Below are 14,866 nucleotides of genomic sequence, written 5' to 3' on the forward strand. Positions count from 1 at the left end.
TGCTGAAATATCACTTTATTGCTCCATGGAGGGGTCCAGGGTGTCTTGGTGGCATCAGTAGGTGCTGAATATGGCCTGGATGTGCTCCCAGTTTTTCGGTTTGTAGGTGCCAACCCCTGCAGCAGAGGGATGTGTGAGCCTGGGACATGGAGATCCCCAAGCACAGCCCCTTGTGCCCCACACCCCCCTGGGTGCTCACCTTCCTGGAGGGGACTCCAGCAGCTGAAGAACTGCCAGTAGGTCCTTTCGTTTTCATTGCCAGCCAACCCGTGGATGGAGGTCACAAAGGGACCCAAAGATGTCTTCTGTGTCTTGAAGCTGCTGGCAAAGGGAGTGAGCTCAGAGCTGGGTGAGGGGATGCAAACACCTCCCCTTCTCTCCCACCCTCTGGCTCTCACCAAAAGATGTCGGGTTTCTCCTTCCTTGCCACCTTCATCACCTGGAGCAGCGTGGAGTTATCTGGGACACACACCGAGGTGGAGTAGTGGAAGTAATTCTTCAGCGTGTTGGTGATGGAGAACTGCACCGTGATGGAAGCTGCGGGTGGAGAGAGGGGCAGGGTGGGCAGCTGGCACACCCCGCCTGGCACAGGGCAGGAGTGTCACCCACAGGAAGTCAGCTCCAGGCTGGAATTGCAGTTCTCCCCAGCACTGGAGACAGGGGCAGCTGTTGGCGTGGAGACATTCCGTTGGTGGCAGCACAGCCCCACCTACCTGCGTTCAGGTACGACTTGCCCACCAGGTCAGGCAGCACCTGGGCGATGGCCATGGGCTGTTGGTAGTCATAGTTGCAGACCACGCTGAAGGCCTGGGCACGGTCCCACTTCCGAGGGGCGTAAAACTCACTCGAGGTCTCCAGAGCCTGTGGAAGAGGTGGAATGTGGCACAAGCAGCCTGGGAGCGGAACTGTGACCCCAGAGCCCCTGTCCATACCTGCAGGGCCAGGCCCATGCTGTAGATATTCCCAATCATCCCATTGTGCTTTTCTTGCTCATCCAGAAAATCGTTGGTCACCGCCTTCAGTGCATCATGGATCAGGTGCTGCTTGTCTGTGTGCTTGTAGGCGCACACCAGTGCCAGTACCGCCATGGCCTGCGTGTCTGTGGGATGCCAGCGTCACTGTCAGCGCCCCAGAGACACCTCTGGGAGTGAAGGGGGCACAGCGGGGCTGGAGAATTCCCTTACCCACTTTGAGGGAGCTCTTAGGGTTCAGCAACTCCTTGGCCACAGCCTTGACTGCATCTTTGTAGTCATATTCCTTCACCAGGCACAGGGCCAGGATGTCCAGGTTCTCTGTGTACCAGGTGATCACTGCAAGGCAAAGAGGGGTGAGCTGATGGGGTGCAGTGAGGGCGACACCCCCCAGTCCCCCCAGTCCTTCCCTCACATCCCTGTGTACCGTTTTTGCTTATCTCCTCATTCATTTTCTGCTTCAGGATGGGGATCAGGTTGATGGTCTTCCCCCTGGCATGGACGCTTCGGGGGTCCTGGCAGGAGGAGAGGAGGGCGAGGACGTACAGAGCCACTTGTCCCGAGGTCAGGTCTGTGGGGACAAGAGGACAGAGTGGTGGGATGGGATGTGGTGTCCTGGGAGCTGGCAGTGCTGAGCCTGCAGTACGGGGTCTGCTGGGATCAGGTGCACCCCCTCCCCTGCTCTGGGTTCTCCTCTCCCTTCCCCACCTGTCTGGGCTCTCTCCACTGCATCCTCCTTTATCTCCTGGAGCAGCCAGTTGTGGACATGGCCGTGGGTGGCTCCAGCCAGGTTCATGGCCAGCAGGATGCTGGGGTTCGGTGCCTCGTCAAACTTGACGGATTTCTCCATGCGGTGCAGCAGCTTCTGGACCAGGTGGTGATTGCACCCCTCTGCCACTGAGGGCAGGTCACCAGGAGCCCTGTGCAGCATCCACTCGTCCCCCTGCAGTGTCACCGGTCTGTCTGCGGTGCCACTGCAGGAGGACTGACACTCACCGCAGCCCTGTGTGACCGTGGCACTTGCCAGGGCCAGCAGGACTGCCATGCTGTAAGCCATGCTGGGCATCCTCTGTCCTCAGGAGAGCAGATCCACTCAGGGCAGCAGAGTCCTGCAGGCACTCATCTCTCCAGCTGTGCCCTCTGCTTTTATCTGCTCCTCGTGCCATCCTGTGGTCACTGCCCACCCTCACTTCCTGTGGCACTTCCACATGATGCCACCTTATCTGTGTGGTCACGGAAGGACATGGAGGGTGGCACCAGCACCATGGGTTGAGTCAGAGAGATGCTCCTGTGTGACTGGTTTTATATCTGGGATAAATCCACATGTACTGGAAATTGTGGTGGTTGCTGATTTTTGCTGTTGGGAGGAGTTTGGATCCTGTCCCTCCCAGCTGCTTCTGGAGACAGTGTTTGGAATCACAGAATGGTTTGGGTGGGAAGGGTCCAGCTGGGAGCAGGTGACCAGGCTGAAGGTCTGGCTGGACAAGGCCCAGTGGGAGTAGGGAATGGGGCTGCCTGGAGAGCACTTGGGACCCAGCTGGGAGGTGCTGGTGACTCCTGCCCAGAGATGGAGTCACAGAATCGAGATTAGAATCAGCTGCAACCCCAGGCCACCACCTGCGGATTTCCGGGGGGAAAATGCAACTGCTGGCCTGAGGCTGGTGCTAATTGGTGTTGTAATAATCAAATTGAGATAATTGCATCTGGTTCATGCCATGAGAGCTTGTGTGGGGATCAGAATAGTTGAACTGAAGCACAGCAATGTGCCTGGAGGAACAAGCCTGTGGCTGCTGGGGAAAGGCTTTGTGGATGTCCAAGAGGGAATTGACTCCATGGAGTTTGGGTGAGCCTGTGCTTCTGTGTGGTGCTGGGGAGGAGAAGGAGAGGAGCTGAGCTCGTGGAATTAAGCAGGAAGGAAGACAGAAGGGATGTGAGCTGTGTTACCTCCCAGACACACACACACACACACAGAGGGACATGCTGGAATGTCACTTTATTGCTCCATGGAGGGGTCCAGGGTGTCTTGCTGGCATCAGTATTTGCTGAAGATGGCCTGGATGTGCTCCCAGTTTTTCGGTTTGTAGGTGCCAACCCCTGCAGCAGAGGGATGTGTGAGCCTGGGACATGGAGATCCCAAGCACAGCCCCTTGTGCCCCAAACCCCCCTGGGTGCTCACCTTCCTGGAGGGGACTCCAGCAGCTGAAGAACTGCCAGTAGGTCCTTTCGGTTCCATTGCCAGCCAACCCGTGGATGGAGGTCACAAAGGGACCCAAAGATGTCTTCTGTGTCTTGAAGCTGCTGGCAAAGGGAGTGAGCTCAGAGCTGGGTGAGGGGATGCAAACACCTCCCCTTCTCTCCCACCCTCTGGCTCTCACCAAAAGATGTCGGGTTTCTCCTTCCTTGCCACCTTCATCACCTGGAGCAGCGTGGAGTTATCTGGGACACACACCGAGGTGGAGTAGTGGAAATAATTCTTCAGCGTGTTGGTGATGGAGAACTGCACCGTGATGGGAGCTGCGGGTGGAGAGAGGGGCAGGGTGGGCAGCTGGCACACCCCGCCTGGCACAGGGCAGGAGTGTCACCCACAGGAAGTCAGCTCCAGGCTGGAATTGCAGTTCTCCCCAGCACTGGAGACAGGGGCAGCTGTTGGTGTGGAGACATTCCATTGGTGGCAGCACAGCCCCACCTACCTGCGTTCAGGTACGACTTGCCCACCAGGTCAGGCAGCACCTGGGCGATGGCCATGGGCTGTTGGTAGTCATAGTTGCAGACCACGTTGAAGGCCTGGGCACGGTCCCACTTCCGAGGGGCGTAAAACTCACTCGAGGTCTCCAGAGCCTGTGGAAGAGGTGGAATGTGGCACAAGCAGCCTGGGAGCGGAACTGTGACCCCAGAGCCCCTGTCCATACCTGCAGGGCCAGGCCCATGCTGCTGATATTCCCGATTATCCCATTGTGCTTTTCTTGCTGATCCAGAAAATAGTTGGTCACATTATTTAGTGCATCATAGATCAGGTGCTGCTCATCTGTGTGGTTGTAGGCACATACCAGCGCCAGTACCGCCATGGCCTGCGTGTCTGTGGGATGCCAGCGTCACTGTCAGCGCCCCAGAGACACCTCTGGGAGTGAAGGGGGCACAGCGGGGCTGGAGGATTCCCTTACCGACTGTGAGGTGGCTCTTAGGGTTCAGCAACTCCTTGGCCACAGCCTTGACTGCATCTTTGTAGTCATATTCCTTCACCAGGCACAGGGCCAGGATGTCCAGGCTCTCATTGTACCAGGTGATCTCTGCAAGGCAAAGAGGGGTGAGCTGATGGGGTGCAGTGAGGGTGACACCCCCCAGTCCCCCCAGTCCTTCCCTCACATCCCTGTGTACCGTTTTTGCTTATCTCCTCATTCATTTTCTGCTTCAGGATGGGGATCAGGTTGACGGTCTTCCACATGGCATGGACACATCGGGGTTCCTGGCAGGAGGAGAGGAGGGCGAGGACGTACAGAGCCACTTGTCCCGAGGTCAGGTCTGTGGGGACAAGAGGACAGAGTGGTGGGATGGGATGTGGTGTCCTGGGAGCTGGCAGTGCTGAGCCTGCAGTACGGGGTCTGCTGGGATCAGGTGCACCCCCTCCCCTGCTCTGGGTTCTCCTCTCCCTTCCCCACCTGTCTGGGCTCTCTCCACTGCATCCTCCTTTATCTCCTGGAGCAGCCAGTTGTGGACATGGCCGTGGGTGGCTCCAGCCAGGTTCATGGCCAGCAGGATGCTGGGGTTCGGTGCCTCGTCAAACTTGACGGATTTCTCCATGCGGTGCAGCAGCTTCTGGACCAGGTGGTGATTGCACCCCTCTGCCACTGAGGGCAGGTCACCAGGAGCCCTGTGCAGCATCCACTCGTCCCCCTGCAGTGTCACCGGTCTGTCTGCGGTGCCACTGCAGGAGGACTGACACTCACCGCAGCCCTGTGTGACCGTGGCACTTGCCAGGGCCAGCAGGACTGCCATGCTGTAAGCCATGCTGGGCATCCTCTGTCCTCAGGAGAGCAGATCCACTCAGGGCAGCAGAGTCCTGCAGGCACTCATCTCTCCAGCTGTGCCCTCTGCTTTTATCTGCTCCTGGTGCCATCCTGTGATCACTGCCCACCCTCACTTCCTGTGGCACTTCCACATGATGCCACCTTATCTGTGTGGTCACGGAAGGACCTGGAGGGTGGCACAATCACCACAGGCTGAGTGAGACAGGATCCTGTGTGACTGGTTTGGTGTCTGGGATAAGACCACATGTGCTGGAAATTGTGGAAGATGGTGGATGCTGGTTCTTGGGCTGTTGGGAAGAATTTGGATCCCGTCCCTCCCAGCTCCTTCTGGAGACAGTGTCTGTGGAACCACACAATGGTTTGGGTGGGAAGGGTCCAGCTGGGAGCAGATCCAGGCTGAAGGTCTGGCTGGACAAGGCCCAGTGGGAGTAGGGAATGGGACCCAGCTGGGAGGTGCTGGTGACTCCTGCCCAGAGATGGAGTCACAGAATCGAGATTAGAATCAGCTGCAACCCCAGGCCACCACCTGCGGATTTCCGGGGGGAAAATGCAACTGCTGGCCTGAGGCTGGTGCTAATTGGTGCTGTAATAATCAAATAATTGCTAATCAGTGTTGTAATAATCAAATTGAGATAATTGCATCCGGTTCATGCCATGAGAGCTTGTGTGGGGATCAGAATAGTTGAACTGAAGCACAGCAATGTGCCTGGAGGAACAAGCCTGTGGCTGCTGGGGAAAGGCTTTGTGGATGTCCAAGAGGGAATTGACTCCATGGAGTTTGGGTGAGCCTGTGCTTCTGTGTGGTGCTGGGGAGGAGAAGGAGAGGAGCTGAGCTCATGGAATTAAGCAGGAAGGAAGACAGAAGGGATGTGAGCTGTGTTATCTCCCAGAGACACACACACACACACAGAGGGACATGCTGGAATGTCACTTTATTGCTCCATGGAGGGGTCCAGGGTGTCTTGCTGGCATCAGTATTTGCTGAAGATGGCCTCGATGTGCTCCTCATCGTGTGGTTTGTAGGTGCCAACCCCTGCAGCAGAGGGATGTGTGAGGCTGGGACATGGAAATCCCCACCACAAAGTCCCCTGCACCATCCCTGGCCCCCTTCCCCACCTTCCTCAAGGGCATTCCCAGCACTGAGGAACATCCAGTAGGTCCTGTCCTCTGTGCTGCCAGGCAGCCCGTGGATGGAGGTCACATAGGGACCCCAGAACGTCTGCTCCGTCTGGAAGCTGTGGGAGAGTTGCGGAGGCTCAGGCCTGGGTGGGGAAATGGCAAATCCCACCTCCAAAGCCACCCTGGCTCTCACCTAAAGGTTTGGGGGTCCTTCTTTGCTGCCTCCTCCATCACCTGGAGCAGAGTGGAGCCACTTGGGACTTCCACTGAGGTGCAGTTGTGGAAGGGTATTCCCTGGAGCTCGTTGGTGATGCAGTAATGCACCTGGATGAGGGCTGTGCAGGGAGAGAGCGGCAGGGTGGGCCCCTGGCACACCCTCAGTGGGCACAGGGTGGGAACATCATCCCTGTGGGGTCTGGGCGACTCCAGGTGGGATCGGCGTACCTCTGGGAATGCTGTGTGTTCCCAGCACTGGGGGCAGGGGCAGCTGTCGGCCTGGGGACATGGTGGCAGCACAGTCCAGGCCAGCCGCATCCAGGTAGGACCTGCCCACCAGGGCTGGCAGCACCTGGGCGATGGCCATGGGCTGCTGGTAGTTGTGGGCGTACACCCTGGAGAAGGCCTGGGCACAGTCCCACTCCCGTGGGTGGTAAAACTTCCTTGTGGCCTCCAGTGCCTGTGGAGCGGGTGGGATGTGGAATGGCACATCTGGGAATTGGACCAGGTGGCCGCGATTCCACACTCCCCTGGCACCTCCCCTACCTGCAGGGCCAGCCCCATGCTGTAGATATTCCCGATCATGCCGTCCCTCTCCTCCTGCTCATCCAGGAAGCTGTTGCTCACTGTCTGAAGTGCCTCCCAGAGCAGGTCCTGCACGTCTCGGAGCTCCACGTGGTCGTAGACGCAGGCCAGTGCCAGTGCCACCATGGCCTGGGTGTCTGTGGGGTCCTAGAGTCACCGCCAAGGCTCGGGATAGACCCCAGGAGTGGGAATGTGGGAGCAGAGGAGTTCCTTACCCACGGAGATGGGTCTCTCGGGGTTCAGCACCTGCTTGGCCAGGGCCACTGATGGCCTTTGAGCACCGTCTGCCTCAGCCAGGCACAGGGCCAGGGTGTCCAGGCCCAGGCTGTACAGAGTGGTTTTGGGAATCCCCTCGGCCTCTGAAAGCAAAGAGTGGCAAGATGACAGGGTGTGGGGACAGTGACAGCCCCAGACCCCCAAGCCCCAACAAACCCAGTTTGGTCGTCTCCTCATCTGTTTTCTGCTGCAGGACACTGATCAGGTCGAGGGTCTGCTCGAGGGCATGGACATGGTGGGGATCGTGGCAGGAGGAGAGGAGGGCGAGGACGTGCAGAGCCACCTGTCCCGAGGTCATGTCTGTGGGGACAAGGGGGCAGCCAGGCTGTGCTGAGCTGAACACCCCAAGAAGTGGCGGAAACCTGGTCCCCAGGGAGCTGGTGCCTTCCCTCCTTTCCCTCCCTACCTTTCTGGGCTCTCTTCACTGCCTCCTCCTTGATCTCCTCGAGCAGCCACTTGTGGATGGGACCGTCACTGTCCCCCCCAGCCAGGTTCATGGCCAGCAGGACACTGGGATTCGCCGGCTCCTCGAAATTTACAGATTCCTCCATGCGCTGGAGCAGCTGGGAGACCTTATCCTGCGGGGCCACTGGAAAGAGGGGGAGCTCAGTGGGATCCTGTGTCCCATCCATGGTCTCTCCTGGTTCTGCGTGGGTGGCTGACACTCACCACAGTCCTCGGTGGCTGTGCAGCCCAGCAGGGCCAGCAGGACCCCGATGCCCAAAGCCACACCAAACATCCTTCTGGAGCCAGCTGACCCACTCAGGGTGGCAGAGTTCTGCGGGAATTCGGCTCGCTGGGCGTCCTCTCCGCTTTTAGCTGTTCCCAATGTCCTTGTCCCGTCACCTGCCCTCCCCCAGCTGCCCTGGCTCTGCCAAGCTCTGCTGGCTTATCTGTGTGCCCAGCGGGGGAGGAAGGCCGGTGATTTTCCATTTGCGATCACTGGGGACCACTTGGACCACTTCAATATCCCTGAGGCGGTGATGTTGTATGGGATCCATCCCACTATGTCCCAGAAGGAACCACCTCAATCTTCCACCCAAGGTCCTGGAAGCCTGAGGAGCTCCATTGCTGGCTGGACATTCTCCAGCTGTACCCCGCTTGGACTTTTCCAGGAAACTCCAGCCTGGGTAATGTAACTTCAGTGCCAGGAAAACTGGTGGAGAAGGTCATACTGGGCCCTGCTGGGAAAGCAGTTCAAGGACAGTGCCTGCCTCAGGCACAGGCAGCTCAGGAGAACAAGAGAAATTCCCGTCTAACTGGTTTCTTATCCTGCTGCCATAAGGTCTCCTGGCTCAGAGGTGATGGGAAGGCAGAGCCTGTTCATTTTTGGGATTGTAGTAGGAGTTTTGGCCCTGTCCCTCACAGAACCCTTCTGGAGGTGTCCAGCTGCGAGACAAGCAGGGACAGGGTGCACTGGCTGCTGTGCTGGATGTAACTGGGACAGGGAAATTTTTGTTTACTGCATTTGGATTCAGAATGGTAATGGTGCGGATAACACACGGGAGGTTTGGTGGTTGCTGAGCGGGGCTTGCCCTCCTCAAGCACTTTGCAGTGTCCCCTGGGACAATCCAGGACGAGGCATCATCCTCAGGGACATTCCCTGTGCCTTCTATGGGATGGGGGAGTCTGGAGGCTGATGGTGTCACTTGGCACAGCCCAATGTGGTGGAGGACCCGGTGAGTGAGGGATGAGGGGGCCCGAGTGAGATCCCTCCAAAAGAGGGAGGTTACAGCCCCAAAAGGCCTGAAAATTCATGGAGGGTTTCTGTGAAAAATACTGAAAACTGCAAATATTCCCGTTTTTGTATATTCTGAGAAATTTTAATGCATTTAAAAACTGATTCCGAAATAAAAGCCTGTGCCTGCTGTGTTATAGACAGGATATAGACGGTAAGGAATTCTGGTTACGGAGCTAGAGGCATTGAAAATACAAACACATTTCTCTATCCGGGGCCGAGGCCGGGGCTGCTCCCGGAAGGAAACGCCGCAGCCCCGGGAGCGCAGGCGCGGAGCCGGGGGCGGCAATGGCGGAGCCCGGGGGGCGGCGGGGCCGGGCCGGGGCACCGGGGGCGGCGGGCTCGGAAGTGAGGGGGGAATGGGGACAGCCCCGGGCGGGGAACGGGGGGTCACTCTCCCGGCACAGGCATGGGTGTCCCGGTGCGGGGATCGCTGTCTCGTCCCGGGACACGGAGCACGAAGGCGGCAGCAGCAGCGGGAGCTGCAGGCAGGGGACACCGGAGCTGCCTTGGCCGAGCGGGGCCCGGGGCAGATTCTGTAGGGGCCAAAATGAACATTTTAGAGTGAAATCTGAATTAATGTGCAGGGGCCAGAACGCACAGTTTGGGGTAAGGATGAAGTGGTCGATGCTCTCCGGAGGGACCAGCTCGGGCTGGCTCTGTGTTGCTGTGAATAATTTGCTTTATGGAACGAGACACCTGAGACTGCCGCGGGAATCCAGGGCTGGAGCCGGGAAGGAAACCTGGTCTGACCGCGGGAAGGGGAGCGGGGGTCAGGCGGGGCCCCCGTCGGTCACTGGAGCCGCCGCCGTGAAAGCGACGTGTAAGGATGAATAGCGAGATATAAGGGACGTATGGATTGTAGGGTTACCGATAACGATACATAAAGGAGCTACAGAACGATCCTATAACGAGATATAAACAAAACTGCCCCCTCGTCATCCTTCTCCCAGCCCCGCTGTGTTTTCAGGGTCCTAGGGGAAGAGCCGGGCTCCGGACAAGGCTCCCGGGCACGGCGGGGAATTCTTGGGGTCCTGTGCGGGGCCAGGATTTGTCTCGGTGCTCCCCGCGGGTCCCTTTTGGCTCGGGGGATGCCGCGATCCTGTGCCCTGGAGGGTGGCACAGGGGCATCGGGGGGTTCTGCCCGCGGCGTTCGCGGCCCCGCCGGCTCAGGGCGGGTCAGAGGCGCGGCCGCCCCGGGAGCGCCCGGTGCTGCCGCCCCGTGGGCAGCGCCGGAACTGCAGCCCGGGACGGCGCCGCACCGCGGGAGCGGAGGGGAGGGGCACCCTTGGGAATGCTGGGGCAACCCTGGGAATGCCGGGGCACCTCGGGAATGCTGGGGCATCCTGGGAATGCTGGGGCATCCCTGGAAATGCTGAGACATCCCGAGAATGCTGGGGCATCCCAGGGAGTGCTGAGGTGTCCCGGGGAAAGCTGAGGTGTCCCAGGGAATGCTGAGGCACCACAGGGAATGCTGAGGCGTCCCAGGGAATGCTGAGGTTTCTCAGGGAAAGCTGAGGTGTCTCAGGGAATGCTGAGGCATCCCTTGCCCGGGGCGCTGGGCCGCACATGCCTGATGTGGTGCAGAAAAAGGAAAGTCCTGGGTTAGTGGGAGGATGTTTCTGGAATGGAATTGGGAGAGGTGCCGATCATCCCATGGAACCCGGGGCTGCTTTGGCTCGGAAGGGAGCACAGGATCATTGACACTCTCCTGTCTGATTGCACAGCCAAGAACATCCCAAAGGGCCTCCTCACCCTCATGGACAGCAGGAATGTCTTCTATGGCTCCTGTTTGGGAATGGCAGTGACTGTTGGGAGCTCTGGCAGGAGCACCTGGAGACCAGGTGAGAGCAGCAATGGGATCATTCCAGCTGCTGCTGGAGGCAGTTTTCTCTTTTCCATGTGTCCCTCTGGTTGGTGTTTTTACAGCAGTGTTCTAGGGCATGTTTGAGGGTAATTCCAAGAATTTTGAAACAGTTGAGAAGCAGAGGGGAAAAAATGTGAAGCTGATCCATTTCTAGTAATCCCAAACTTCTCCCACAGCACCATTCTGGATGAAACCTAGGTAAGGGGTAAAGATGCAGAGGAAGAAGTGTTCTAACCCCTCCTGGCTTTCTGACAGAGCAAATCCCCCACTAATCCCAGTAGATGTCTCAGAGAAACTCTGTGGCATCAGAAGGATGTCCGGGAAGCAAGAAGAATGCAGAGACGAGGGAATAGGTTTCCAGTTAATAATGATTTGGTGGACATGAGAATAATTCTTGTATGTTTGATGCTTCCCTTTTTATTCCTGGAATAATTTAAAATTATTCCTTTAGTAAATAATCTAAATTCGGGAAATCAAATTTGAGAGTAAACAATACAAAATAGATGCATGGAGAAATCATGGGATCATCCTGGAATTCCCAAATGGTTTGAGTGGGAAGGATCACCTCATTCCATCCCCTGCCATTCCATCCACAGCCCAGGGTGCTCCAAGCCCCATCCAGCCCGGCCTTGGACACTTCCAGGGATGGAGCAGCCACAATGTCTCTGCGTTTATGGGCACAGGAGGGAGTTTCCAGCAGGAGCTGAGGCGTTTCCTTTGCTGTGCCAGCCCCAGCAGGGCTGTGGGAGGCAGAGGATGTGGGAGCAGGAGCTTTGCCCCTGCCCCGGGGGAGTCTCTGCTGTGCCAGCCCCAGCAGAGCAAACGTTTGTGGTTTCACATCCCGTTCCAAGGAGCTGCCGGGGCAGGAACGGGGATGGGCACGGAGCAGGGACGGTGCCAGGCACAGGGTGACATCCAGAGGGTGCCACCAGCCCGTCCCTGCTGCCCAGGCCGGGCTGAGCAGGCTGGTGACCGTCCCTGTGTTTGCTCTGCAGGGTGAGGAAGCCAGCCCTGGCGAGGAGGAGGATGAGGAGGTGTGGGAGGATGGAGACAGCGGCCACCAAAGGCTGGGGAAGGCCCAGCTCCAGGTAGGAGATGCTGCCTTCCAAGGAGAGGGACTTGTCTGTCCCACTGGAATTTGGGGTGTGAGGCCAATGGAACAAAGGGGTTGATTCCATTTTCTCACTCAGGTTCTCATGTGCCTTAGGAGGTATTTGTGGGAAGGTCATTATCCCTGATGGAATCTTTGAAAAACAGGGATTGAAGCTTTCTGAAGTGACCCAAACCTGCCTGCATGTATCCAGGTGCAGCCCCCAATCCCTGTTTTTGTGTACAGCTGGAATGAGACCTCAGCTGCTGGTACTTGCCAGCTCACAGGTTGTGTAGCTCAGAGTCTGCAGCCCTCGAGGGCCAGGCTGTGTTTAAACAGAGAACAGAGAGCTGGGGTCATTTCCTAGCAGGAAACTTGACTTGGAAGCTGCATTCCAGACTTTTGCCCACATTTGTTTTATCTCCCACATGGAATTGCCTGAAGAAGCAGAGGTGGGGTGTTCCTAACAAAAGAATATCCCAATTTATTGGTGGTAGAGGGCTTAAAATTAAAGTGTGAGTGGAGGTGCCTTTAGGGCACTTTAAATTCCCATGCCTGTGGCACTTGGACACACATCCCTGATTATATATTATATATTGTATAATGTATATTATATATATATTATATATTATATATTATATATTACATATTATATATTACATATTATATATTACATATTATATATTATATATTGAGAGAGAGAATTATATATTTACAATAGAGAATCTATATTACAGCATTGCTCTGATTGATCTTTTCACAGGAATTTTCCTGGGCATATTTGAGAGTAATCCCAAGAATTTTGAAATAGTTGAAAAACAGAGGGGGAAAACTGCGAAGCTGATCCATCTGTGGTAATTCCAAACTTCTCCCACAGCACCATTCTGGGGGAAATCTGGTTAGGGGACAAAGATTCAGAGGAACAAATGCTGTAAACTCCCCTTGGCTCTCCAGCAGAGCAAACCTTCCAGTAATCCCAGCTGATGTCTCTGAGAAACTGTGGGATCATAAGGATTTGCAGGAAAGCTAAACTAGGACAGAGATGAGGGAATAAGCTTCCAATTTAATAATGATTTGATGGATGAAAAAATGATTCTTGTATGTTGGATGCTTTGTCTTAGACATCTGAATAATTTTGAAATGGTTCATTTAATAAATCATCTAAATTTGGGAATTTAAATTTGAGAGGAAACAACGCAAAATGAATGCAGGGAGAGACTGGAATCATCCTGGAACGGTTTGGGCTGGAAGCCTCATCTCCGAGCCTGTCCTGGGCTGGCTCCTGTCCTTCAGCCACTCGCTGCAGGTGGACGTGGAAGTGATGGAGATGTGCAGGGAATGCTGCTTGGTTTTCCCTGCCTCTGGCAATCTGGCCATTCAAAAGACTAATTCACCTCTTCCAGCAGGAAAACATTTAAACAAGAGGTGCCAAAAAGAATTGGAGCTTCTGCACAATGAAATGTGCAAGAGTCCAACTTCAAATCCCCCTGAATTGTCACTGGTCCAACTTCCATGGACTGGTCACTGTGGCCAGGAGTGTCCAGTCCTGCTGGGAATGCCCTGGACCAGGATGTCATTTCATTTGATGCTGGTAAAGACCCTCTGGGTGACCCCCAGTCACTGGAAAGACTGGATTGGGCTCCCAGGGCACTAATTCCAGGTGTTCTGTTTTTGGGAATAGCACAGGAGCCGTTCCCTTGTCCAGATGAGCAGCAAGTGCCTCATATCCCCAGGATGGACCACAGAGAAAATAACAGGAATATAGAAATGCCCCACACTGGGATTTTGTGGTGCTCTGAATGACTTTTGGATTTATAATGTTAAAGGGGGGCTGTGGAATGGCTTCTCTCCTTTTTATTGCTATTGTTCTCACTGCTCTTGTTGCTATCACTGTTATGTGCTGTCATGACTATTAAATTATTATATTTGTCTTGGTTTCCATTATTAAAGTGTTCTGAGCTGGATTTTTGTCTCTGGTCTCTTCTCCATCGCACTGGGGGTGAGGGAGCTGCTGCTGGGGCCCAGCTGGGTCTGCCCCTGGCCCGGGGCACTTCTGGGGGTTCCGAACTGAGGGACTGGGGCAGTTTTGGGGCTCACAGAGAGACACCCAGTGCTGCGATTTGGGGGCTCAAAACTGGGCTCATTTGGCCAGGTACAGAAAGAGACACCTAGGACTGGTTTGGGGGGGCTTGAAACCAAGGTGCCTCAGACAGCATTTGGGATCTCAGAGAGAACAAGTTCTGCATTTTAGAGCCGTGGAGCAGAGACCATGGCCAGTGTGTGGGAGGTCCTGAAACCGGGGTCACTCAGTGTTTGGGCTTCACCAAGAGAGATTTAATGCTGCACTTCGGGGGCTCGAGTGAAAGGCCAAAGGCCGCGTTTTGCTGCTCCGGGCGGCTCTTTCGGCCAGGGCCAGTCCGTGCCTCCGGGCTCCGAGCCCCGGGCACGGCCCAAAGCCGGGCTGCCTGGGCCGCAGCGGAGCTCCGGGGCAGGGGCCGAGCGCCGCGGGCGGGGCAGGCGGCGGAGCCCCGGGGCCGCGTTCGGGGCTCGGCGCGGGCGGCCGGGAGGGGTTCGGGGCTGCGAACGGAGCCGGCGCGTCGGGCTGAGCGCGGCATCCCGGGACCGCCCGGGCCCGGCCCCAGCGCCCGTCCCGGAGCGGCTCCTGCCGGTGCCGGTGCCGGCCCCAAGCGCCCTCAGTGCTGCGGGGCCGGGACCCGCAGCCCGCCCGGCGGGGGAGAGGCGGCACCGCCCGGAGCCTCAGAGACACCGGCGGGACCCGGAGCCGAGGCCCCGGAGCCGAGGCCCCGGTCCCGGTGCCGCTCGCAGCCCCGACCCGGCCCAGGTGAGAGGGGCGGGGCCGGGCAGCGACGGTCCCGCCGCCATCGCGGGCAGGGCGGGGCCCCGGGGCTCAGGGGCGGTGCCGGGCTCGGGGGCGGTGCCGGGGCTCAGGGGCGGTCCCAGGGCGGTCCCGGGCGGGGC

General features: G+C 57.1%; 2 protein-coding genes and 1 pseudogene across 2 annotated transcripts; all 3 read right to left on the reverse strand.

The window, feature by feature from the left end:
* Positions 1–2,078, reverse strand: LOC134419833 (cobalamin binding intrinsic factor-like). Its single transcript, XM_063159441.1, has 8 exons — positions 1,680–2,078; positions 1,399–1,542; positions 1,185–1,310; positions 933–1,099; positions 714–861; positions 399–537; positions 200–318; positions 1–116 (listed from the first exon to the last, which is right to left on the reverse strand). Exons 1-8 carry the CDS (start codon positions 2,035–2,037, stop codon positions 55–57), a joined length of 1,263 nt encoding a protein of 420 aa, XP_063015511.1. The 5' UTR covers positions 2,038–2,078; the 3' UTR covers positions 1–54.
* Positions 2,079–2,949: 871 nt separating this feature from the next.
* Positions 2,950–5,026, reverse strand: LOC134419834 (cobalamin binding intrinsic factor-like; annotated as a pseudogene).
* An 885-nt stretch (positions 5,027–5,911) lies between these two features.
* LOC134419271 (cobalamin binding intrinsic factor-like) lies at positions 5,912–8,141 on the reverse strand. Its single transcript, XM_063158324.1, has 9 exons — positions 7,862–8,141; positions 7,599–7,781; positions 7,349–7,492; positions 7,132–7,275; positions 6,878–7,053; positions 6,560–6,791; positions 6,309–6,450; positions 6,113–6,231; positions 5,912–6,029 (listed from the first exon to the last, which is right to left on the reverse strand). The coding sequence occupies exons 1-9, from the start codon at positions 7,929–7,931 to the stop codon at positions 5,968–5,970; spliced, it is 1,272 nt and encodes a 423-aa protein (XP_063014394.1). The 5' UTR covers positions 7,932–8,141; the 3' UTR covers positions 5,912–5,967.
* Positions 8,142–14,866: the final 6,725 nt, after the last annotated feature.

This window comes from Melospiza melodia, chromosome 6 (assembly GCF_035770615.1).
Source record: "Melospiza melodia melodia isolate bMelMel2 chromosome 6, bMelMel2.pri, whole genome shotgun sequence".
NCBI classification, from domain to species: Eukaryota; Metazoa; Chordata; class Aves; order Passeriformes; family Passerellidae; genus Melospiza; species Melospiza melodia.